This window comes from Stigmatopora nigra, chromosome 21 (genome assembly GCF_051989575.1).
Source record: "Stigmatopora nigra isolate UIUO_SnigA chromosome 21, RoL_Snig_1.1, whole genome shotgun sequence".
Taxonomy (NCBI): Eukaryota; Metazoa; Chordata; class Actinopteri; order Syngnathiformes; family Syngnathidae; genus Stigmatopora; species Stigmatopora nigra.
The window spans coordinates 4,254,813-4,280,917 of record NC_135528.1 but is presented as its reverse complement, the minus strand read 5'-3'; the positions used below and the strand labels follow the sequence as shown (position 1 = coordinate 4,280,917).

At 39.0% G+C, this 26,105-nt stretch overlaps 3 protein-coding genes across 10 annotated transcripts in view; 2 read left to right on the top strand and 1 right to left on the bottom strand.

Moving 5' to 3' along the window:
- runx1t1 (RUNX1 partner transcriptional co-repressor 1) overlaps positions 1–13,956 on the top strand; it is a 28,581-nt gene extending 14,625 nt beyond the window's left edge. For 2 of the 5 annotated variants that reach the window (XM_077742935.1, XM_077742933.1), the window contains exons 2-11: positions 2,410–2,547; positions 3,448–3,680; positions 4,196–4,285; positions 4,779–4,960; positions 5,919–6,193; positions 7,226–7,323; positions 8,339–8,537; positions 8,713–8,781; positions 10,834–11,066; positions 11,929–13,956. In XM_077742935.1, coding sequence (XP_077599061.1) covers positions 2,410–2,547; positions 3,448–3,680; positions 4,196–4,285; positions 4,779–4,960; positions 5,919–6,193; positions 7,226–7,323; positions 8,339–8,537; positions 8,713–8,781; positions 10,834–11,066; positions 11,929–12,246 — 1,835 coding nt within the window. In that variant the 3' untranslated portion in view covers positions 12,247–13,956. The remainder of the gene's footprint in view (positions 1–2,409; positions 2,548–3,447; positions 3,681–4,195; positions 4,286–4,778; positions 4,961–5,918; positions 6,194–7,225; positions 7,324–8,338; positions 8,538–8,712; positions 8,782–10,833; positions 11,067–11,928) is intronic. The other 3 variants (XM_077742937.1, XM_077742934.1, XM_077742936.1) reach the window with 3 other exon arrangements.
- A 6,721-nt stretch (positions 13,957–20,677) lies between these two features.
- Positions 20,678–22,505, bottom strand: otud6b (OTU deubiquitinase 6B). Its single transcript, XM_077743695.1, has 8 exons — positions 22,217–22,505; positions 21,831–21,979; positions 21,694–21,771; positions 21,433–21,633; positions 21,243–21,357; positions 21,122–21,183; positions 20,938–21,044; positions 20,678–20,858 (listed from the first exon to the last, which is right to left on the bottom strand). The coding sequence occupies exons 1-8, from the start codon at positions 22,290–22,292 to the stop codon at positions 20,780–20,782; spliced, it is 867 nt and encodes a 288-aa protein (XP_077599821.1). The 5' UTR covers positions 22,293–22,505; the 3' UTR covers positions 20,678–20,779.
- Positions 22,506–22,608: 103 nt separating this feature from the next.
- LOC144214947 (ras-related protein Rab-5A-like) lies at positions 22,609–25,913 on the top strand. Of its 4 annotated transcripts, none has more exons than XM_077743693.1 (6): positions 22,609–22,950; positions 23,962–24,178; positions 24,247–24,398; positions 24,488–24,610; positions 24,720–24,813; positions 25,108–25,913. In XM_077743693.1, the coding sequence occupies exons 2-6, from the start codon at positions 24,013–24,015 to the stop codon at positions 25,227–25,229; spliced, it is 657 nt and encodes a 218-aa protein (XP_077599819.1). In that variant the 5' UTR covers positions 22,609–22,950; positions 23,962–24,012; the 3' UTR covers positions 25,230–25,913. The 4 variants fall into 4 exon arrangements, with proteins under 4 accessions (XP_077599819.1, XP_077599818.1, XP_077599817.1 ...); XM_077743692.1 differs by having other exon boundaries at positions 22,609–23,050; XM_077743691.1 differs by having other exon boundaries at positions 22,611–23,005.
- The last annotated feature ends 192 nt before the right edge of the window (positions 25,914–26,105 follow it).

The window sequence follows — 26,105 nt, the reverse complement described above, 5'->3', positions numbered from 1 at the left end:
CCAAGAAAATGCATGATGTAAGTGGGAGACATCCAGGTAGTGAGTGAGTGGGGACTCAACTTGGGGTCGAAATTTCATCAAGTGGACCTGAGAAGTTCCATTTCATATATATTTTATTAAGATTTCCATTTTTTTAGCATCAAAACACACCCAAGAAAGTTGTGTTGTACTTTTTACTTTTTGTGTTTTTTTTTAAAGCTTTTTCAAACTTTTTTCCTCCCATTAATTTAACTCTTTAAGTATAGCAAAAGATCAGTTTGAAATGTTCCTTTTTTTGTGTTTCTTTTAAGTCTCAAACGCCTTTGATGAATGTGTTTTACTCATTCAGCAACACAACAGAAAAAAATGTTACTGTAATTTGTAATTGAGTTTGAACTTTTGAGCCTTTTTATAAATTAATTTTAGGCATTTTTCCCTAAAAGTTTTTTGATTACAGCCATTACAGTATACCCCCCAAATACTTTCACCCCTATAAAGATTTTCAGTTTTTCTTTTATACTTCAAACTGTATTTTTAACAGGTTTTTTCCCAAACTTAATTTATCTAAATATATATATAGTATTATCTTGTTTAGTCAATCACCTTTAGCATCACTACAAGAGTTGTCACCCCACTTATTGACTGCATACGCCTTGATAAATAACTAATTTCTATTTTTTAGCTTTATACTGATTTTTAACCAAAAATGATTGACGTCTTTTGCCAAAATATTTTTTAGCTTCAAAACAGAGCTTGCGCATTTAATGAAGAGCACTATGCCTCTCATGGGATGTCATCCAAGTGCACGGCAAACACTGGCGGCCGCCATCAATAATTTCAAGAGGCCGTTCTCTTCCTTAATGGCGGCGTTGCAGCCCCCCTCCACCCCCCACCGTCCATCAATTCCCCCGGCCGCCGCGCTTCGGAGAAGTCGTAAAGCTACTCGGGCAAAGTCAAAGCGTTTTCCATTAAGCCGCGTCGATAGGCGAGCGGTCCGGCAGCCGCGGAACCGGCGGCCCGACTCGGAGATGTAATAAATGGACGATAGATGCGCATTAAGCGCTCTCGTTAAGTCTTAACACGTGCATCGTGCTGCCGTGCCAGCTTTGTTTTTCAAGGTTGTTTAAGGTGGACTTGTAAATTATGCACAAGGACGCTGAATCGCTACCAGCAATATTCATATCACGGCAGATGTTTTTAACTAGAATGATGAAAGATGTACAAAATATTTTTCCTCCAAATTTTTCAATAATTCTGATTGTTAGGTTCTAAACTAAAGATTGACTGATATTACTCATCATCTAGTTTAGGGGTGGGCAAACTTTTAGGTCAGGGGGCCACATAGACTTTAAAAATTTGACAGACGGGCCGGGTCAGCACAAGATACAATACATATAAAAAAGTGCATCCGTTAACAGTACATATGAAACAAACAGAAATAAAGGACTAAAGTATTAACATACTCATCACTCATCATTAAAGTAAAAAGTATAAAGTACAAAGTAAAGTAAAAGGGAATGTATTAAGAAATATTAAAATGTAATTAAAAATTTTTTTTGTTAGTCAATAGCTTCTTACCCAATGGCCATTACATTGTATTCTATATGTATTATTCTTTTTTAAATCCTTTTTTGACCCTAAACATTGGCTATATTTGTCTTGGCCTCACTATTGTGCTAGTGTAGGATTTTCTTGAGTCAGTGATTAATTGCTTTGGCTTCTCGTCTATTTTTCATAATTTTTTCTATGTTGCTGGCAGCCACGCTTAAGAAAGAGCGAGTGGACTTTCCAAATATTTTGCCGTAAATCATCCCACGCCAGCGCCATCTATAGCAATTAGACGTCGAGAACGATGCCCTATGGCCAACTTTTTAATGTTAAGTGAATAAATTTGGGAGTAAAAGTGTACATGAAGACACGGAATGCTTGCCAGAAGGGCATTTAGTGTCAGATTTGCATCCAAATCACATTAAATGGCTCAGTCACACTCTTAACTGGCTTAAGCTAGCCTGTCTCATGCATGTCACATTTTTACTGAAAAGCTAAAAAATGTTTTTGTCCAACAATATAGATATCAAAAGGGAAAGATGTTGAACCTGAATTGACTCACGGTACAAGACGTCCAATCCATCGAGACGTCAATCGCTCTCAATGAGTGTAAATTACAAATCGAATTTATTTCCAAACAAATATATGTACTTATATATTGAAAAATATTGACATCTCCGCCTCCAAAAATGGGAAATTGTTGACATATAACCTAAAAAAAAACTCCCAATGTCATTACTCATCAGCACTTACATCCTTTGTCATGGCAAAATATACAATATATGTTCCCATGACTGTTATTTGTTGCAAAAATGTATTTTCTTACACTTTCCATTCATAAACCAGTCAAAATTAATAGGATGTCAAATGCTTTTTTGACAGGTCGCCCCGGGAAGCGCTCCACCATGCCCGACTCACCTGCGGATGTCAAGACACAATCCAGGTTGACCCCGCCCACCATGCCACCCCCGCCTACCACGCAAGGAGCCCCCCGAAACAGCTCCTACACACCCACTACCCGTGAGTAATTTGAGACTATCTGAGGGGCGGGGCCTAGACACGCTGATGCCACGCCTACTTCTGGCTAATCGTAGTATTGTCTCAAAGCGCACGCTTTGAAGTGTCAATGAATCAAAGCTGAAGAGATGCCGCAATTAAACATGGCGGAGGGGCGGAAGGAGCCCCGGGGGGAGGGGTTGCAGGGTGAGGAGGGACCCTTTGCTTTCCTTGATTTGCGCCGTGACTTCAATTGTTGTAGCATCTTGTTTGGACGCCAGCCATATGGGGAGTCGACACTTAATCTCATTAGTCGAGTACACAGTCGTTGGATGTATAAACACGAGCATATTTTTAATAACAATATTTGTACTCTGCTTAAAAATGTATATATTTTTTATTCAAAGGGATTAAGATGCAGTATTTTTATGCAAAATCTTGCTTATGAATGTCAGAATTAGAACTGCCTGCAGTTTTGTGCTTTAAAATAGGTTTTCATGATATTGATTTTTTTAATGATACTTTGGTTTTTCGGCCTTTTTATTATGTGCACAATGCGAAAGCGTCATAAATATTTTGTTGAGGTTTTGTACTTAAAAGTTAAATGCAAAAGGTTTATTTGCAAATTTGTTTGAGATTTGGTTTGTTTCTTGTTGTTGTCGGAACGCAGGTTTTCTTCTTTTTTTAATATATATATAAAAATCTGCTTTAAAAGTTTTATTTTTCGTACGTCGAAGATCATATTTTTAGCCAAGTATGGCCAGATTTGCATCATATAGTTTTGGGGGTAAAAAAGGATGCTGTATTATTAGTGAATCATAAGTATGTTTGATATTTTGAGGAATATTTTTAGTAAAAAAAAGTCTATTTGAATATTGATATTTTTAGGTGGTCCCAATTGTTCTTCTTTTGTTTTCCTTTTAGTGACCAACGGCAGCAGCCACTCTCCCACGGCTCTAAACGGGGCGCCATCGCCGCCCAACGGCTACGGCAACGGCCCCGGCTCGTCGTCCCTGGCCAATCAGCAGCTTCCGCCGGCGTGCGGCGCGCGCCAGCTGAGCAAGCTCAAGCGCTTTTTGACCACTCTGCAGCAATTCGGAAACGACATCTCACCCGAAATCGGAGAACGCGTCCGCACGCTGGTCCTAGGTTTGGTGGTACGTTGTTTTTTTTTGGGGTGGCGAACCCAATCTAGCCAAACAGAAATGCCTTGTTTTCATATTTCCGCTTGTCCTAACGTTCTCAATCATTTTGTGGTTGCAGAAGACATGAGTGGTATTTAAATCAAGTCGTCAAAAATCCCTGCAGACATATTTAACCATCTAAATATAGCCTGAAAAAAGTAGAACATGTAATTTAGCGGCGTTACGATCAAAGATATTCCTCAAATACTTTACTTTCTTTATATCATGTGTACTTGTCGCTTTTCACCTCCAAGCATAGTAAACATGAAGCGACTGCCATGTCGAACAAGCGCCGTGCTGTTTTGCACTTGTTTTTGTCAAATAAGGGAAGATATTTGTTCCTCTAGGCTTGTACATATGGTTCCTGTTAGCCGACACACACACACATGCGCATACTTTGATTTGGGTGTCTCTCTCCCAGAGAAAAGTATTATCCCTTAATGGTTTCCACATGGACTTATGTATGTGTTTTGTCTGTGTGTGCGCAGAATTCCACGCTAACCATTGAGGAGTTCCACTGCAAACTTCACGAGGCCACCAACTTCCCCCTGCGACCTTTCGTCATCCCCTTCCTCAAGGTAAGCCTTCATTTTCAGCTCCAAAACACAAAAAATAGATAAGAAATGTGTTTTTCTTTAGATGTTTATGCATTTTCATCGGTTAACGTTTCATGTATACATGTATATACATGTATATACATGTATATACATGTATACACATGTATATACATGTATATAAATGTATATAAATGTATATACATGTATATACATGTATATACATGTATATACATGTATATACATGTATATACATGTATACACATGTATATACATGCTCCAAAATTGACATGATTGGGACCGATTTCTGATCGGGCACATCCTTTATAGTTTCCAAATTGATAGTTTATATGTTCAACTATTCTGAATGAGCTGCATCTTTCTGAATGTGTCAAAGTGACATTGCAAAAACACTACCAAAATTAATGCATGTTTAACTCTGTTACCATCTCACTTGCAAAGAAGCCCCGTTATTTATCTTTTCCCCTAATGAAACGCCACCGTCCTTCCCGTGCAGGCCAATTTGCCGCTCCTGCAAAGGGAGCTCCTCCACTGTGCCCGTCTAGCCAAGCAGAACCCAGCTCAATACTTGGCCCAGCACGAGCAACTCTTGCTGGACACCAGCACGTCGTCGCCCGTCGACTCCTCCGAGCTCCTCCTGGACGTCAACGAAAACGGCAAGAGGCGAACGCCCGACAGGTGAGTGCGTGATTTAAAAGGAGGAGCAAAATAAGGTGGATGGGGGAGGAGGAAAAGTAGCATATGGGCAGTCGCGGATGAGCATTAGGAGCCCATAAAAACAGCTCATTAACAAGTTCAGTCTGTTCGTGGGAAGGAGGGGGGTGAGGCCGCCGCTGCCGGTGCGAAGAGGGGTGCCGTTTCACTGTCAACGCACGCGCACACAGCCCATATGTGCAATCTCACACATCCCCATCCACCTGGCTGCAACAAAACTCTACTTGTGGGAACACCGAGGCTTACTACATGCCTCTCTATACTTTCTGCTGATAATAGCAGTAGCCCCCCAACTCAAAAATGTGGATTGCATTGCACAAATGATCTCATCAACTGCTATTGACAGCAATTATTTATTATTATTTATTTGTGCACTTTCTGATTAAGCTTCAAATCTCTGTATAATTGAATAATGACAGTAAAAGCATTCAAATTCATTTTTGGGGGTAAAAATATTACATTAAAAATGTTACTGCAATACTACAAAGAACAGCAACATTGTTCTTATACAATTGCGAAAATTCATTTCTACAAAGTACAACATTTGAACCCACAAAAATGGTTCCTTCAAATTAAAAGTATCAACACAAAGCTGGTAAAGAAAATGTTACAACGTTTTGCAATTGCTGGTATTTTTTATTCCTCCAACAAGTTGATGCACATAATAATAATGATATTTGTGTGTAGAAACGGGTGAGTTCATTTGGTCTGTTATTTTATTATTTGCTATGCAAATCAGTTGAAAGCGATGAAATTGTTTATGTGAATTCATAAGATAAACAAAATATTTATTCTAAAGTCCGATGTTGAATCAAAAGTTGTATTTAGCACACATTATCATTAAACCAAAATATAAAGTGGGTTTTTTTCTGCTGGAGGTGATATGACCAGAAATGAACTACCCTTTGTGGTCCACACACAGAACCAAAGAGAACGGTTTCGAGCGAGAGGGCGCCCCACACGGTCCGGACGCGCACCCCAGTAAGCGCGCCTGCACCATCAGCCCCGGTCAACGCTTCAGCCCCTCCAACGGCATTTCGTACCAACCCAACGGGCTGAGCCACCCGGGCGGCCCCGTGCCACCGCCGCAGCACTACCGGCTGGATGACATGGCCGTTGCCCACCACCACTACCGCGACTCCTACCGCCACCCCCCTGCCAATCACAGAGAGATCCGAGAGAGGCCCCGTCCCATCGGTAAGGAAATCATAAAAACTAAATGTCAAATTTTTGTGTAATTGGCTTATTTTTGGACTATAAATCACACCAGCCAAATAATGCACAATGCACAGGAAAAATGATGAGTTGCATTTTAGGAAAGGTTATTTTTTATTTGATTAGAAACCAAGAGTGCGCATACTTTAAAGTAAAAGTAGTTGGAAGAATAGTAACATGCTAAATAGGCACCTGGTAATGTGACATTTTCAGTTTTGGGGATGAACATAGCCCTAAAAAACTCAAGGTTTTGGTGGTCAGAGAGAAAAAAAATCATAAATAAGTGGCAATTGAGTAGTTTTTTTTGCTGGCACGAACAAATTATGAAATAAATGTGTCACTTATAGTCCGGAAAATACAGTATTTTGTTTGTACGTGGTGTAAAGATTGCATAGTCGCATTTTCCTTGCTATATAGTGTTGTCACATAGTCAGTCATACCTTGAAAAATTCATCTTGAAGGATAATACAACTGCAAGTTTATTCTATGCATAGTTTCCTAATGATGTCATAATCCAAAAACATTGTTGCTTTGAGATAAGATACACAAATTGGAAAATAAACTGTATTTACAATGTAATTTGAACAATGTACTGAATCCACGAAGCAAAACTTCAACAATGTAGGACCATTCATTTAAGGTACTGGGGGGTGCTTTAGAGATCTGCTGTTATTTTGTTTCAAAATCCTATTCATGTTAGTAAATGCATGTAGGTATAATGAAGTAGAAAGCAAAAAAAAAACTTGTCAGTGACAGCCGTTGGGTTAATAAATAAGCCTTCTTTAGCTTGACTTTTTCACTGGGCTGAAACGCCGAGATGAGCGCCAGTCTTGTTTCACATTTAAAAGTAAAGAGTTTCAAAGCTTGCGTCACTTTTGCATCACTTTGGAGACCTCTGGCTTCTTTATGAACCACAAAGAGTCATGGTTTAATCATGGCTCTTGCTTGGCTCGCACCGACTGAGTAGCGGTAGAATTGCAGGGAGGTTGAAGTTGCTTCTGTTTTCTTTCAAAGGCGTACACGCGGGAGGGCGCCAGGAGGAGGTGATCGACCACCGGCTGACAGACCGCGAGTGGGCTGAGGAGTGGAAGCACCTTGACCATGTAAGAAAAGTAATAACATTTTTTTTATATTTTCTCTACACCCCCACACCAACGTGCATTTATCCTCTTCTCATTCACATTTGTATTGACTCCACCACATTATATGATTCTATTCAAGATAGACTGTAGTACACTCTCTTCCACACATTTATATTCACTGTTAAACATAATATACTTTCCACTCAAATTTTAAGTCAGTGCAGTTTTATGCCTTTGTAAGTCAATTTCATGAAATTGCAGTGTTTTTGGAATCATTGCTTTGAATGTAACGTTTGTGAATATTAATTCTACGAAGATCAAAATAGTACGAAAATATGTATTTATAGATTTAGATTTCCTGATATATATATATATATATATATATATATATATATATATATATATATATATATATATATATATATATATATATATATATATATATATATATATATATATATATATATATATATATATATATATATATATATATATATATATATATATATATATATATATATATATATATATATATATAGATATATATATATATATATATATATATATAGATATATATATATATATATATATATATATAGATATATATATATATATATATATATATATATATATATACACATACACATATATATCCATATATACACATATACACATATATATCCATATATACACATATACACATATATATCCATATATACACATATACACACATATATATACATATATATACATATATGTGTATATATATACAAATTATGTTTTGAAATGGATATATTACATTTTAAATGTAAATATTTGTATTGACATTTTGACAAATTTACTTCATTGATAATTTTAACAAATTTAATTATTTGATTAAAAGGAAAACCTGATCATATATTATCTTCATGTGGACACATTGATCAATAGAGGTATATACAGAGAGAGAAAATTAACATTGGTTTACTCTTATTAATAAACATGTTTGAAAATACTTGTAATCACTGAAATGACCGTATAAAAAGTGTCCATTTCTTCTCATTAGCTTCTCAACTGCATCATGGACATGGTGGAGAAAACACGCCGCTCGCTGACGGTGCTTCGCCGCTGTCAGGAGGCCGACCGGGAGGAGCTCAACTACTGGATCCGTCGCTACAGCGACGCCGAGGAGTTGAAAAAAAATGCGGCCGCCGCCAGCCAATCCAGGCAACAGAGCCCCGCCGCACAAGACAACGCCACATCAGGTCGGTCCACAGGAACATAGATTTCTAATTGTATCATTGAAAATGGCGTTCCACAAGGCTCTATTCCCAGTACTCTTCTTTTATGGATTGTTATGAGAGCTGACGTGTTAAATGTCATTGCCAATCTATGCTGACAACAGAAGATGATAAGAACATTTGTGTTGTTTTACCACAGACATCCACAGGGAGCTTCTACATCGGCCTGTTTCCGGCTACGTCTCTGAAGAAATCTGGAAGAAAGCCGGTGAGCGAGCATGCAAGCAAAAAGCTGCCGTCTTGCCCACACATGTGCACTTAAAAGATGCCTCTCAGTGAGGGAGGGAGGGAGCGAGCTAGAGAGAGAGACGGAATGGAGGCTCCTTGCCGTGAGGAGAATGATGCAGGTTATTCCGATTCACAACTTGGAAAGGCAGGAGAAAATAGGCTTTGAATATAAATACGGACCCTGACTGAATACACTCACATTTTTGGATAGGGCATTTATTTTTACTGAAATCCTTCAAATATTTACAGCGTTCACAGATGTGAGTTTTTTTATCTTACCCTTTTTCTTTCACATATATCTTTTTTTTATATATATAACTCATTGGCTGACATGGATTGTGGTAGGAGTCCATTTGATTGGCACTAGGAGGGAAAGCAGCGAATTGTATTGAATTGTGTGTGCAATAGTTCAAAGATTTAGATAAAGCTAATCGACAATCATTAAAAAACGCTTTAGGTCAAAGATTAAACAGTCAATTATCTTTAATCAATCTAAGATGAACCAGCGACCAATCTGGGATTTTCCTATGACCAATTTGATATTAACCTACAACCAAATTGAGGCAAATTTGAGTGGTATAATGGCTGACATTGACGACAATGGTCCAAAATACTACTACTTTCGGAAAGAAATAAGGCTGTTTTCATCCTATTTTGCCTTTTTTAAAGTGTACACCTTTTTTAACCTTTATTTTTCTCGTAATGGTGTTTGTCGTCTCAAAATTACAAATGGCTACGTGATTTTTTTAGCATGCGTTCCTTTCTTTTTTACACCGTTTCGACAAAATTCAATCACACAAACGCGTTTGTCGGATTGCCCTCGCATTACAAGATGAACACGAGTAATATGCATTTAAATGGAATTCCGTTGCGTTTCTGTCGGAAGGCTTTTTCAGCACGCAATCACAAAAAAGGTCGTCCATTTTGTCAAGCGTTCATTCGCCACAAACAAACGTACAATTGGAAAAGCAAGCGTGAGGCCGTTAAGCCGATTTATTCCCGAAAACCCCATTATTTATTTTTATTCCTTCACCTGTGGGGAAAATTAACTCGTTTTTTTGTGATTTTTGTTTTTGTTTTAAGACAACGGCGAGCGAGGAGACAATACATCTGCTCAGAAAAATGTTTACAGTTGGTGATAAATATTCAAACGCATTCCCTGGCTTCCCGGCCGGGCCTCGGGGACGGCGGCGTGGAAATGCATCATTTCAATATAAATTGCCTCATTTGCATACGCAATTAGTCCGGTTTACAGGCTTGACGGGAGATGGCGACGTCACAATTAGTGGAGAAAGACAGGAAAATATTTTGGGATTTAAAAGAATCAGGAAAGAGGAATATTTAAAAAAAATGAAGAAAATTATGGAAACTATTACTATCACTTTAAATATGAAGACAGAATATTTGAAAAGGAGTATTAGAATAACATGAACTTTGAAAAAGTGGAAAGGTAGCTAAATAGCTAAAAAAATACTGGTTGTGTTCATGGTAAATAATTTGATTTGGCAAAATTAGAAGTGATATTGCTATTTTTTCTTATTTTTGTGCAATTGTGACTTTTTCATACTTTTTTAACTTCCCTATCAACTGAGTTTTTTCATACATTTAGCTTTGTGTTTTGAAAAACTATTTTTTCCTAATTTTTAACTCATTGTGTACATTGCATTTTTTTTTTTTTTATATATATTTCTATTTTTAGCCCGGACATTCAATTAGACTTTTTCGTACATTCATGCACTAAAGCATTTTTAGTACATGACATTTTTGCACTATATTTTTGACTATATTTTTGACTATATTCTTAATGTAGTGCAACTTTTGTCTATTACCACTATTTCCTTTACAAAGTATGAGCTTGCAATTTCCATCATTTTGACATTTTTCCCTCACATGACTGATTCTTGTTCATCTTAGAATAAGAATCACCTTTATTATCATGATCCATGTATTTATCCTTTGCCGTCCTGTCTTTTTTTTTGTAGTTTTTGAGCTTTTTTGTGGTTGGAAAAAACTAAGAAATGTGATGTTGCAGGTGCGGGAGGATTGACCTCCTGTGTGTCCGCGCTCTTTCCAGAGGAGGCGGTGAACGAGGTGAAGCGGCAGGCCGTGTCGGAGCTACAGAAAGCCGTGACGGAGGCCGAGCGCAAGGCCCACGACATGATCAGCAACGAGCGCGCCAAGATGGAGCGCACCGTCGCCGAGGTCAAGCGGCAGGCGGCCGAAGACGCCATCTCCATCATCAACCAACAGGAAGACTCCAGTGAGGTCGGAAAACTTTTTCATTATTATTCAAAGTTGATTTTTTTCAATGTCAATGTCGTTTTATGACACAAAACGGGCATATGGGAAATTCTTTATGGGAGTTGGATTGGAATCCTAATAATAATGTTCTCGTATTGCTGTGGGTTGCATTTTTAAACAGAAAATGTCAACGTAAGGAGAATTTTACATTTTAGAACTGAATCAATATTAGAAAGAAATATTGCAGGGGCTGATCAAACAAGGTTATATATTTAAGAAAGAGTATCTTTAAATATGGGAGGAAAACATACATTTTCATATGGGAAAAACATAATAGTAATAATAGTTGGCTCTGAGTTGAATGTGAAACAAAAATGGCAAGCCAATAAGCCATTGAATTATTTTTTTCGTAGACAATTTTTTTCCAGAATCATTTACATTTATTAGTACTATCGCCTGGAAAAAAGTTGTCAAGACAATGCACAGTTAAAGAAGTGAAAATCATTTCTTTTACAAGTTCAAAATGAACTACGACCTCCCTCCTCACTCCCAATCGTCTCATCAGAGACACAAAAAGCACCCCCAAAGAGCGTGCTTGCTTTCTCCTCACTAACTTGGAACATACAGGCCACAATATGTCCTCATCAACCATGGAAAAAGAAGAAATCGGTCACAACGAGCCAAAAAAACACAAATTTAGTTGTTCTGTCAATTACAACAGATCCAAAATATGAATTTCACCATCATATAAAAACATAGAAAACACCGATAACGTAGACGTCGCCCTCCCCCTCGCAACAGATCGGAAGTCTCTTGCCCTGAATGGCTGCAGCCATTTAATCCAGTGAGGAAATTTGAGATTTGTCTCTGCTTGAACTATGTTCAGAGCTGCTGGAACTGCGGCCGCAAAGCCAGCGAGACGTGCAGCGGCTGCAACACGGCTCGCTACTGCGGCTCCTTCTGCCAGCACAAAGACTGGGAGAAGCACCACCACGTGTGCGGGCAGACCCTGCAAGCCCAGCAGCCGCCGCCGTCGTCCTCGCAGCCGGCGCCGCCCGCCCCCGAGACCCCGGCCCCGCCGGTCAGTTCCTCGGCGTGCACCCCCAGCAGCTGCGCCGGTAGCCCGGCCCCGACACCGCCGGCCCCCCACGCGTCGTCCGCTCCCGGGACCCCGTCCTCGTCCTCGGCGCCGGACGCCCACTAGAGGTAGCTCCGTACGTTTTACGGACGGCCTCCGGAATGTGGGTCATATTGACTCGCCTTGACTTAAAAGCGCAAAGATATTCTTTGTAGCCCAACGACTGGATGTAAATAGAGAATTTTGGCTTCTTGTGGTGGTGATCGTACGTGTCGCAGGTGTTGTCGTTTAACGTAGCGTGGTCTTCTTGTAAATAAGGCTGAGCTGAGAAAGCAGCCATCCTACACTTTCCGATAAAATTCCGGTCTGAGGTAACCCTACCGAAGGTAAAAAATATTTCACAACAATTCCAACCAAGCTAATACAGCAATAGCAAGTGCCATCGAAACATTTGAATATTTATATTTAGCACAAGACTCTGGAGCCCTGTGATTGGCTGGACACCAATTCAGGGTGTACCTCGCCTCTGGCCCGAAGTCAGCTGGAATAGGCTCCAGCACCCCCTGCAACTTTAGTTAGGATAATGTGGTTTAGAAAATGAGATGAGATTCAGCACAAGTTTAAGTGAAAATACATTACACATAGAGGAGCAACTGAAATTTGTGTTAAATTAACTTGCAACATTCAGTTTCTGACCTTTGACCTTCTAATGCGCAAAATGTAATCCCCTCTCCCTTATAATATTCCCAACATTGTACACTTTATATGATAATGCCTTTATTCGATCTTGAGTTATCTTGTGCAGAGACGTAAACACAAGCCTCTTTGACCTCATTACCCCCAAAATACCCCTATTCCATGTTAGAAACATCCTGCAAATTTGATAATCTTTCATTCATTGCATCTTAAACACAACACCTCATCCAAAAATCACCAACATCCTCCAAATTTGATAAATTCATCTTATTTTCTGAACCGCTTTATCCTGATTAGGTTCTTGGGGGGTGCTGGAGCCAATCTCAGCTGTCTCAATCCTTTCAGTTATATTTAACAAACAGTCATATTGGGGGATTGTAAAAACATAATAATACACGAGTCGATGATACTTTCTATTGCTGTATTGTAATATAGAATAAATTGACAAAACCTTAACACATGAATATAATTTTTTTTGCACATTTTACTAGCGGCAGTGTTTTTTATTGGGTCACCTTTTTGCCGGACGGTGAAATTTGGCTTTTTCTGGTTGTCTCTGATGGACAGGACTATGAATTTTCCTATTGGATTTCATATTTCTTTCCTCTTTGGATTTTGGACATTTTTACTACCAAATGGACCATTCATCATTTCTTTTTTGCATCCCTCGAAATCTGGAAAGGAACAATGCCGTATTTCCAAAGCAAATACCAACTACAGGAATACAAAAACTCATCATGAGGATATGAAAACCTTCAATTTTTTTTTAACCCAATCACATGACCAAGAAGTAACAAAGGACTTGATTGGACTCTTTTGGAAGCAAACTTACATCAAGATTTCTTTGCTTTTTCTCTTCGTTTTTTGAGATTTTTTTTAACTGATTTCCGACAAAAAAAGGTGTTTTTAGCGCTGCTTTCAAACGCCTGCAAAATCGCCAAGCTGCTATTCCGATCCGTCCAGAACATTTCCCAAGAACTAACGTTTTGTTCCAATGTATTTGCACTGTCGCGATGTAACTAATTACAGCATGCAATGTTTGTCTTTTTTTAATATAAAGTGGTATCCGGTTTTCCATAGCAGAATGTAAATTCACATTTTTTTTCAGTGTGCTACCTAAACTGCAACTTGTTGGCGGTGCATGACTGGACATTTTTGGTAGATATTCCTTTTTTTTTAAAGAAAAAAAGCTAGCAAGGAAAAAAAACAAATCAACTTGATAACTTACTTTCCAAATGGCCTACACTCTGATTGACAGCTTTAACATTGCAATGCACCAGGTGACATGGAAACATACACAGGATATTAACATGGGAAATACATTAAAAACAGCCAAAGATTTCCACCAAAAACCAAATCCATTTTTTTTTTTTACAGTTAAAAATGGTGTTGGGTCGTCAACCATCTCATTTCGATAAGCTGACATGTGAGCAATAATTTTAATTTTAGGATTCCAAGAAGTTTTTGTAGAAAAATGATGTATCATGTAATGAGAAAAAATCTTGGTAGTCTTAACTCGCATTTTAACGCAAATGACGTTGGCAGTTGGTGAAAAAAGCCATATTGTTGAAAGAGAAAAGTTGTAATGTTACTAAAATAGACTGCTTTATAATTGTTTTCGTCGTAATATTCAAAAGCTTGGGGCTATGTTATTTATTATATTGCAATTTAAATGAAATTATTTATGATTCATACAAAACATTTTCACAAAACAAAATTAGACATTCCAAACTGCTTTTTATGATAGTATTTTGCCCTTTTTATTATCATTTATTTTTTATTGTTACAAATATGCCACCAAAATCACAAATTGGCAATTTAAAAAAAAAAAAAAAAAACTGCTGAGGCTGTGCAATATGTACTTTTAAGACCGTATCCCACCGCTTCATTCATCTGCTGCCAAATCACCCACTTCAACCTGATTGAACATTTGGAGTTATGAAGGCCAAACTAGTTATAATGGCAGTTACTTTATAGTCGAGTGAGTATGCAGTCATTTAATATCAAAAGAAAGGACCCTAAAAGTGGTATTGATGCAACCCTAGTATATTTTTTGTTAACTATTATGCTTTTCCCTGACACACAAACACACCTTGGTGCTACACACATACACACAAATTAACACACATGCATATACAACAAATTGTGACCTCAAATTAACGTTGTTTCAACTTCTTTCTACATTTCTAAAGACGGAAGGTGTCCAAAAAGGTGTTTGACACCTCCCAAGCTGTGAAAAAAATTTAAAACTTTTTTTTGGTTTATTTTAACTGTTTTTGTTTTTAGTCACGACAAAATTGGTGCAAATTAGCTGTTTTTCCGCCGCTGCAATTTCACTCTACCTCTTCTCCGCCAATTTTGGTCTCGTTTTCTCCGTGGAAATCAAACCAAATGGTCACATGGAGAACTGAAATGATCAAAATATGAAAATTGAACCCAAAGTTGAAGCTCATACAGCTGCGCAAAACCATCTCACCACTCTTAACAATGCAGACCTCAATAAGTCCATCGCGGAAATACTTTTTTCCGGGTTGTGCTCATTTTTGGAAAATAATCGTCTTGTTGGCCCCTCCCACCCACTTGATGATGTCTGTTGATTAATTCAGTGCTTGTAAAATTACATTTTTTAAAAAGAGGAAAAATGATATTCACTTATTCGACATTCTGACTAAAGTTTTTGAAGGTTTGTAGTTACAAAATGTCCTTTTTTAAAGACTTAATTGTGACGTTAAATTTCATGTACAAAGTTTTTTCCCCTTAAATGTTTGGTGTTTGAGGAATGGTCTCAAACGTGTGGCCCGCGGGCTAATTGCGGCCCACAGTACAAACTTTTGCGGTCCCCATTTGACATCCAGTCGTGCCCGCATGTATTTTTGCTATAGGCAATACAAATTATAGCAATTTAATTTAATTGATTGATCCTTTTGGAAAAAAAAAGTTTTTTCTTTTGGAAAATTTGAAACTTAGCCCCTGAAAAATGATCGTACATTTTCTACTTTGTTCTCTGGCATCAGTGAAAGTATTTTTTCTCGTAAAATCGGACTATTAGTGTCTGTCTTTTCTGTTATTTGCGTTAAAATCTACGTTTGTTTCCGATACGTCTTAAAAAATGACAGCATCGATCCATTTTTTTTGGCAGGTGAGCATCTTTCTTTAAATTTAATTTCTAAAGAAATTGAAAAGAGGAAAAAAAAACATGTTGTTGTGCAATACCGATGGAGACCACATCTCGAAAGAGCTTTCGCAGTCTACTATGTCAGAACTGTGGTTTTCTTCCTTACTAGCATTTTGGTTTTTTTATTATTATTATTCTTTTAACATTGTTGTTCTTGTTCTAAAGATTATTCCTTTGGAGGGGCTGTAAACTAAATGGTATGTCAAGTCTGTGAAACTTTGCGGTATAATTCTGGTATTGATGTTCTCTTTACGGTGTAATAAAATATCTTAATACCTGACAGTTTATTTTTATAGGTTAAACATGTTTTTTCTTTAAATATTAGCTTACATCAACTATTTGAACTCATTGCCAAATTGTCCAAATAATTTCAGCTCTCTTGACCCCCAAAAAATCTTAAAATAAACATTGTAATGCACTGAATGTTAGTGTCTCAAAACATTTGACATATAGAACACATTGGCTACAATTGACACTGATAGACATCCAATGGATTGGACTTTTCACCAATTTCAATTCAATTCAGGATTGGACTTTTCACTCATTTCAATTCAGAGCAGAAGGACGATTGGAAGTAACTTGATTGGACGCCAGGCATCGTTGACAGCACGGAAAGACAAACTGTTATTTGGACTAAAGACTGAAAAGGTGAAGCACTTCCACTCCACATCTGTGTGAAGGACATTCAGCACACCTCCTCATAGTTTCAAATGTCGGCGCAGTGGAGCTTGCAGCGCCGCCGGCAAGACGCCAACAGAAGAACGTGGCCACCAGATGTTTGATGATCACTGCCAGGCCTCCCAGTCCAAATTTATTGGACAGAAAACTAAAAAAAAACATCCCAAATCAACAAATGGAGCATTTTTTAGATGAATTGTTTTTGCCGCTAAACTCCCATTACCAAATACTCACCAAAAATGCTAAAAGTTATTTATAAGAAAAAAAAACATAAGTAACAAAAGAAAAATACATGCAGACCCCTTTAAATAGAACATAGCAATATATATGCTTGTTTGAAATTATTTTAAATATTTTCCGTATTTTTTATTTAATTTATTTTATAATTATGTCATTTTGATATTGTTTACTGCCTTGGCTCTTTTTATTATTATTTTTTATTCATTACCAAATCAATATATTTTTAAATCTGATATAATTTAGTTTAAAATATTTCTATTTTTTTTGCAAATTATTGCCAAAATAGTCCCCAAATTGTCTCTTCGCAAATATGAAGTAATTAAAATAAATAAATTAAATAAAAATCCTCCATGTTTGCTCATGCACCTCTAGTAAAACTATCGTTACAAAAAATAATAATAATTAAAAAAATAAAAATATACTAGGACAACTGATGAATTGTAAATGATGCTACCAAGTCATTGTTCTTCCTTTTGTGTCCTTCACCCGATAGAACCACAGCGCCCCCTATCTGCCCCGCCTCTCTTAAAGACACAGCGCCCGCCATCAATAATGCAGCGAGACTTCTTCAAGCGTGACCGACGTTGGCTGGTGAGTATCGACAGCTCGTCTTTTTTCTTCTCGAGGGCCTCTGCACTTGCGATCGATGCTACTTGTTTTAGTCCCCCCCCCCTCCGCCCACCGCCCCTCTGCGTCCGTCATTGCTTTGACACGTCGGAGACTTAAATCGTTGATGCGTAGACGAGACTTACCAGCGACAAATTGCCGCCCACCCCCCTTATTTATCGCATTGGCTGCCATTGACGGCGACTGACCTTTTTGAATAGACTCTAACCCGAGAAACATTCACTTCAGATTTGTAAACAAACTGGCATCAAATTAGTCTAATTGAACTTTTTCAGGGCTCTCATAAATGACCATTCACAGCCGGTCCTTCCAGTTCAAATGAATTGGACATCTGTAGTTGTCAAGGCAGGCAAGGAAGGAATATAACAATAATCGTATATAGTAGTATACTAATAGTTTTGTTATTAGTTTTTAACTTGTTTATTATGAAAGCAAGAAACAATTGTCACTGTATTTTATTGTTATGGTAATTGTATTTATGGATAACTTTATTCATCCCATATTCATATTTTGTATTTGTATCGTATATTGGTATTTATATTTTAAATAGCTTCAAGATAAAACTGCAAAAATTGTATTTATTTGAAATGGTTACTCATGTTTACTTGTGTTAATTATAACGTTATTTTTCATTTTTTTAATACGTTAATTGGATTAGGGGGCGTCTTATCCGAGATAAATTGTCCAATTCAAACATTTTAAGGCAATTTAAGGGTAGGGCTTATATGCAGACGCGGCTAATATGCAAGAAAATACGATATTTAATCATGACTACATTTACGTGTCCAATGCATTTGGACTAGGAGCCTGTAATAGAGCTTCTTTCGCCATTAATGACAGCGAGCAAGTTGATACATTAGATATACTGGCCTTTTTAAAGTGAGAGAGAAGTTGGATTGTGGGAAATGAATTTCCCTTGCGCGCACGTGCGACTAGCGAACGGCGGCGGCGGCGGCCTCATGCATAATGCATGCGCTTTAATTGCGAAGCCAGAAACTAATGACTTTGGACTGGTTAACAGCAGGGGAGCCATACATCCCCAGTAAACTGCATGAGAAATCAGCTCAGAGCGAGAGAAGAAGAAGAAAAAAAGAAGGCCGAGCCCTAATTGATGAATAATTGAACCGGCGAGCGGCGGGGCATAATTGTGACATTTTGTTTCAATCAATTTCCCAACGGCGCGGAAGGGAAAAAAAGAAGAAATGGACTTGGGCTTCTCCCTGACATTTTCTCGCCGCGACTCCAAGCCTCCCTGTGACATTTGCTCGCATCTCGCGGTCTGGGACTGTAAGGCGATCTTTCCTAGCAAATTATTCATGATAAACTGCCATATCATAAACACATAAATAATAAATATAACACATAATGTCCATAGCTTCCACAACCACCTTGTAAGATAGAAATGAACACAATTATAATGAAAAAAAATCCATGATAGGCATCACAATAGAAATGCACCAAAAATATCTAAAAATAAATCCATAATAGCCATCACAATAGAAATGCACCAAAAATATCTAGAAAAAAATAAATCCATAATAGCATTACAATAGAAATGCACCAAAAATATCTAAAAAAATAAATAAATCCATAATAGCATCACAATAGAAATGCACCAAAAATATTTGAATCCTCCACATTGCACATTATCAATAAACAAAATCACTACTAGAAGCGGTGTGGAGGACAAGTGGTTTGCTCATCGGCCTCGCAGTGCTGGGGCCGAGGGTTCAATCCCACATGAGTCCTCACTGTCTGGAGTTTGCATGTTCGCCCCGGGCTTTGGTGGGTTTTCTCCGTATACTCCGGTCTCCTCCCACATTCCTAAAACATGCATACTAGGCTAGCCAGCTAACACTCTAAATTGTCCCTAGCTGTGATTGGTTACCCCTTGTCTCCTTGTGCCCAGCGGTTAGCAGGTCACTGATTTAGGGTGTGCCCTGCCTGGTGCCCATAGTTGGCTGGGATAGGCTCCAGCACCCCCTCCAACCCTATTGACAGTTGAAAATTGTTGAAATAAACCCAATAACGTACTAAAAATAAGTCAGTTTGCATTGAACAGGCTAGAAATGAACACAACAAACCCCCCCACCACAAATCAGGAAAGTCTCCGCCCTTCAAAAGCTCTACTAACAGCACAGGTGTTGCAAACGCACGGTCCCATCGGGCCCTTTCGCTTCCCTCCCATCTGTTCCCCGTCGCCGAGGCGGCCTCCGTAAGATGGCCGCGCTGTTGCACGAGGACCGTTGATTGACGTGTATGCAAAGGAGGAGGGCGGCGGCATCCTCCGAGGATGCGCCATACGGCCTGCAAAACAAAAGCGCTTGTAAATTCCCAACATGCCAAGCATATGTTAATGAGCCTTCCTTTTCGCTTCTGATATAATTACTGCGAGCGGCGGTGGGGCGGGGCCTAGGCCCCCCCAGGTGGAAAGACCTCGCTCGGCACGGGGTCAATGACTCGTGGCAGTGTCGATCATTTGCTGCCATCCCTCCTAGCTCGATGGGACATATTTTGTAAGGGTCAAGAAAATCAAGCATTTATATTTTGGTTTATACACCAGCATTAAGATCATTTTATAATAGCCAATTCAATGATTTAATAACCAATGTAATATGATCCAGTTTCCTTTCATTTGTGAATACGTCATTGGAATAACCTGACATATAAAAATTTAATGCAAGTTTTTCCCATAGCTGGACATAATATGCTACTCTAACTCAAAGAAATATAATACAATTGAGCACCACCTACTGGTAATGTGTGTATGCAAACTGACAGATAAAAATGCATACCTATTCTAATAATATACTACTACTTATCCTAAATAAATACCATTAAAATCTAGCAATAGTAGTCCAAAACCATCCTACTCTTTGGCAGTGACCGAACGTCAGATTGGACCTAGCAGTTGACTGGACGTATATCACCGTCAATGGTTGCCAACTTAAAATTATTAAAATTGAATCGATTAAAATTTAAATTCCAAAAGATATGGTATGTATCAATATATACATGGTAGAGAGGGTGCTCATATTCGAGCGCTCAATTGCTGCCACCTAGTGGCAGGTTTTAGTTTACACACATTAACAATAACACAAGTGACTAATCACTAGTAAATAATCACAAGAAGAATGGGCGTTTGTTTCCATACTTTATTCAATTTTGATATGCTTTTATAATGTGAATACTATTTCTTCACGTCATTTTCCTCCATGCTGTGCAGTCAATTTTGTTCACCCCTTAGGGGTCGTCTTCGTGCTCCTTAAGTTCCTCCACAGAGTTGTAGTGCTCCCCCAGCCCATAAGCGTGACGCATGTAGCTGCAAAATCAAACAAAGTACATAGATGTAAAAAAATCAATTAAAATAAAGAAGTAAAATCCTATTTCAGTGGACTCACATTAGCGTGATGCCCTCCCCGGCCTGTTCCTCGCCAATAATTATGGTCGGCGAATCGGCCTGGATGACCTCGATGGGAAGTTGGAGGACTTTGCTCAGTGCTTGTAGCTGCTCAAGACAGGTATATTGCAAAATCAATGGGAGGAAAAAACACAAAAAAAGTCATTTAACATTGAAAGACTCACTTCCAACTGTCCACCCCAAGCTGCTGTATCCTCCACATCATTACAGTACTTCTCAAAGTCCTCTGCAAGACAACCCATACATTACTAAGACAGAAAAAAAGCTAATCTTGTTAGCAAGTACCTGCAGTGTAGATATCACCCGTGTCCGGGTTGCTAAGGAACGGGAGGTAGTTATCAACGTGGTTCCGCATGTGCGCTGCGGTGCGACTCCGAAGTTCCTTAACGTTAGACTCGCACTTTAAAAAGAACATTCATTATTTAAAAAAACAAATACATTTTGGATTGAAAGCTACCTAAGTGCACTTTTGTACCTTGTCTCGCCTCTCCAGCTGGTCCTGAACAGCGCGGTACATGCAGTGTCCATCCGAGGAGATTTCCTTGATACCAAGACCTCTCGGCGAGAGCTTCTCGACCAGCTTAAGGCGCTCCAGGTGACGATTTCCCTGTAGGTTCTCCACCTCTGCTTCGGCGATTCTGCTCTCACGCTCGCGTTCCTGGGTGGCCTTCTTGTCCTGGAAAGATGAATTTGGTTAAAATGTTGTTCTGATGTGATGCTTTCATTTAGAGCTCACCCGTCTCTTCTGGGCTTTGCTGACGCGGGGCTGCTGTTCAACCGTTAGTTCTTCAACGCCATTCACTGCCTCCGCTACCTTGAAAGAAGAGTTGAGGTGAGTAGTGCGATGGCAAAATGTTGGGTTTTGTGGGGTACCTTTGCGTCAGATGTGGGTTCGAGACAGCGCAGCTCCTCGTCATGTTTCTGATCCAGCTCGGCTTCCATTTTGGCAATCTCTTCGGTCATCTGTTTCCGCCTTTTCTTGTCGTTTTTGGGAACTGCGTTTTTCATGATCTGGATTTTGGCTGTCAAAAACATAGGTTGAGTTAATAACTGTGAAGTAAATACACAAGTTAGGCTTTTAAAGTAATACAATTAATTGTGAATGTTCATGTTCAGGGCCATTGACAGCGCTAGTCGTCCAATCCATTTTGACTGGACGAATTTTGCAAAGAAAAAGATGATTGTCTTAATGGGTTGGACGTCCATTGACGTCAATGGCAGCCAATTAAATGGAACAGGGGAGATAACGCGACGTTTACCTTGCAGATCTTTCTTCTCTTTACGATGCTGCTTTTGTAACATCTCCTCCGGCGTCTCCACGTCCCCTTCGTCCATGATTAAGGATGTCGTTTCAAGCACGCTATGCGACAAAATATACAAAACTACATATCATATGCTATAAATCTTAAAATGTAACCGCATTATTGCGGGGATATTCATAAGGAAGTAAATAAAGCGTGTTGTGTTTTGGCCTTTCTTCCGGACTGTTTTCCTCGCCTAGAATAACAGTGGTGAAATGTGGTCACAGTGCTACACTGGTGAGATAGAGTAATGCAATTAACGTGACGTCGACATTGACGTAGCAGCATAGAAATAATATATATAAACGCTAGAAGCGACTGGGACGGCCGTTGTCAATAGTTGGCCATTTTTTTTGTCATTTCCAATCGCTAACCATGACACGAGTCAAACGACAGTTATAGATTCTAAATAAATACAGCCTGAATTATAGACACATTTATAGAAAATCCCTTGCACCAGTGCAGCATGCAAAATAGCCCTGTTCACAGTGTCAAATGTTTTAAGATGGCAGCCGGCTCATGGACGCTTTTGGCTCTGACTTTCTTCATCTAGCTCTCTTTACATGTGATATCTGGAGCTGGCAAGGGCGGAAGAAGAGCTGCTTGTTTGTGTTTTGGTTCCAAAGGGAAGTTGCGAGAAGAAAGGAAGGAAGGAAGAAGCGAAAGAAAGACGGGACGGCGGTGCTGGCTAAGTGAAGTCATCTTCTCATTTCTTTTCCACGATAACTCGCCACCAAACCCGTGGAGGTATTTGATCATATTTGACGTCACACAGCGTCGTCTGGTTTTCAGGTTATCAGCGTCCATGACGTCACATTGGGGTTTTCCAGCTAGCTTTGTTGCTTACCCATTTTTGTCACTATTGCTCATTATCCTCACTAATGATAATATAGATCTTAAAAAGCACACAATTTAAAGCAAACGTTTCATATGGTTTGATCCTACTTGTAACAGGTACAGCTGTGATGTTTGGACTAATTAACTAGCATCCATGCTAGCATAGCTTGCGCGTTACTTAAAACAATACAAAAAAACCTGATTGTAAATTAAAAAGCATTACATATTTACCTATTTATGTTTTTGCTAGGCTTGAAGTAGCGATAATTTAAATATTTGCTAACCACACGTGATCTGACTTGCAGTCAATGAGTTTAATTATTATTTAATCATGTATGATAATTATAAGTAAATGAAAGACACTTAAAGAGGCAGTGTAAAGTGGCTCAGGGCGGGGTTACTCTTTAATAAAAGTCGGGTTTTGTACGTATTTTGTATTCTGATTGTTTTGGCTCAAGAATATACTTGCACTCTTTTTTTGTGCTCAAGGTTAACATTCCAGGAGTCACGCTTGAGGCGCTTACACACACTGTTGTGTGGGAATTAAATGCCAATTCCCATTTTAAATAAGAGATGCATGGTATGTTAGCACTGTGTTATGTAAGAGGATAAAAAAAAATAGTGTGGTTAAACTCCTGAGTTTATCTGCCACGTCCCCAAAACATGCATGCTAAATTGTTTCTACCTGTATGTGAATGGATGTTTTCCTGAGTGCCCCCTGCAGGAAAAAAATCAGGATGTTGTCCCCCATTATTAGGCCTACGGTGGGCTGGGATAAATCCCAGCACCCCCACAACCCATGCGATAATAGGCCGTACCTAAAATGAATGGAAGAATAAATGATCATCCACCTTTTGTGTTTTCAGTTTCAAAGTTTGAACCCAAACGAAGGACGGCAAACAGAGAGCAAGGAGATCATGGCGAGCAGGGGTGGAGTAACGAGACCCAACGGTGCCAACGGCACTAACAAGATCTGTCAGTTCAAGCTGGTTCTGCTGGGCGAGTCAGCCGTGGGCAAGTCCAGCTTGGTTCTGCGCTTCGTCAAGGGACAATTCCATGAGTTCCAGGAGAGCACAATAGGAGGTGAAGTGAAAAGTGCTAATATAAACACTATTTTTGAATTGTGACCGATTCCTCCTTGTGTCTTTTAGCGGCCTTCCTAACTCAGACGGTGTGTCTGGATGACACGACGGTCAAATTCGAGATTTGGGACACTGCGGGCCAGGAGCGCTATCACAGCCTGGCGCCCATGTACTACCGAGGAGCCCAGGCTGCTATTGTAGTTTATGACATCACGAATGAGGTTGGATTCTTCTCTCCGATGCAAAATGTGTTTATTTTAGATGAGTGATGATATTTTTTTAATTTTTTTAAAATATGTTTTGAACAAAGGAGTCTTTTGCCCGGGCCAAGAATTGGGTGAAGGAGCTGCAGAGGCAAGCTAGTCCACATATTGTCATCGCCTTTTCAGGCAACAAGGCTGACTTGGCCTCCAAGAGAGCGGTGGACTTCCAGGTTAATACAAAAAAATAGGGACAATTCCAAACAGTTGAACTAGTGTGTATGTGGTATTATTTTATTCTCTGAATATTATCTTGATATTTTCTTACCTTGTTTTGGACAGGATGCTCAGGCTTACGCAGACGACAACAGCTTACTTTTCATGGAGACGTCGGCCAAGACATCCATGAACGTCAATGAAATATTTATGGCCATTGGTGAGTGTCCAGCACAGTTTGACATAAGTTGGAAAAAAACAAGTTATAAAAGGTCAGGAAAATTAAATTCATCTGACTTGTTTTTGAGGAAATAGAAAATCACCATATAGCTTCTATCACAAGGGTGGGCAAACTTTTCGGCCCGGGGTTCTCATTTACTTTAAAAATTTGACAGATGGGCCGGGTCAGCACAAGATACGATAAATATAAAAAAGTACATTCGTTAACAGTACATATGAAACATAAACTGAAAAAAAGGACTAAAGTATTAACCTACTCATCACTCATCATTAGCTCAACGGTTGCCCAAGACGGACCCTCAGTCATCGGGCGCCAGCGGCGGGGGCGCGCGAAACCGCGGCGTGGACCTCGCGGAAGCAGCACAACCCACCAGGGCGTCGTGCTGCAGTAACTAGGGCACGGGACACCTCGCCGCCCCTGCTAGCGGCTCCGAATATTAACGCAGTTGGAACCCGTACTGAAGAGCTCCACTTTGTGGCCGTTTATGGACGGCGGCGGACATTTCGGTCACTCGTGCCGCTCCTTCATTAATTAGCTCGAGCGAGCCGAGCGTTTATTAGCGTTTTGATTGGACGAAATTCTAAAAAAAAATTTAAAAAGAAAGAAATGTCCGTCAAGAGTATTTCGCCTCACCTCGACTCGGTTAGGAAGTGCTTATGATATCAGAGGTGCCCTTTTTGTTCTTTTTTTTTTCATATGTATGTGTTTCTTTATCAACACGCAATTTCATCTCTTCCACTTTTTTTTTACATGCCTTGCACTAATGAGAAACAAGTATATCTTTGTGTCTTAATTACCAGTGTGTTATAAAGAAATACAATATACATATATAAATAGTACACTGTACATAGGGTGTTGTGGAATTAGCAGTTGTGACTAAAAGAAAAAAAATATTACTGTATGTAGGGCCTTTTTTTCCATTGGTGATTTTTGGAAATGAATTTGGTGTGATTAGCACTTCTGTTGAAAAGGAAAAAAGCAAATTGTGTTCTTTTCAGCCTTAGCTTGATATGTGTAATCGACGATGAGAATGGTTCATTTGATGTATTTTGCACATTAAATATCATGAATATCAACCACGAAGGTTTTTAATTACTTGCTTTTTTTATTATTCCTGTCTTAAAAGGCAAATTGCTCTAGCAAAGGGCTTGCTTGAACTATTTTATTGGAGTAAAAGGAAAAACTAAAAACTACTAAGTTATTTAAACATTTGTAAAACGTGCTTTTCTTGATATTTGTTAAAATTGACTGTTTATACTTTTTTCATAGTC

Excerpts from the sequence above, each read along its gene's own strand:
- LOC144214947 (XM_077743693.1), top strand. The coding sequence starts at position 24,013 with ATGGCGAGCAGGGGTGGAGTAACGAGACCCAACGGTGCCAACGGCACT. Across the intron at positions 24,179-24,246 it reads CCAGGAGAGCACAATAGGAG|CGGCCTTCCTAACTCAGACG; the intron begins GTGAAGTGAAAA and ends TGTGTCTTTTAG. Across the intron at positions 24,814-25,107 it reads TGAAATATTTATGGCCATTG|CTCAACGGTTGCCCAAGACG; the intron begins GTGAGTGTCCAG and ends ACTCATCATTAG.
- otud6b (XM_077743695.1), bottom strand. The coding sequence starts at position 22,292 with ATGGACGAAGGGGACGTGGAGACGCCGGAGGAGATGTTACAAAAGCAG. Across the intron at positions 21,184-21,242 it reads GGGTGATATCTACACTGCAG|AGGACTTTGAGAAGTACTGT; the intron begins GTACTTGCTAAC and ends GTTGTCTTGCAG. Across the intron at positions 20,859-20,937 it reads GGGGAGGGCATCACGCTAAT|CTACATGCGTCACGCTTATG; the intron begins GTGAGTCCACTG and ends TTGATTTTGCAG.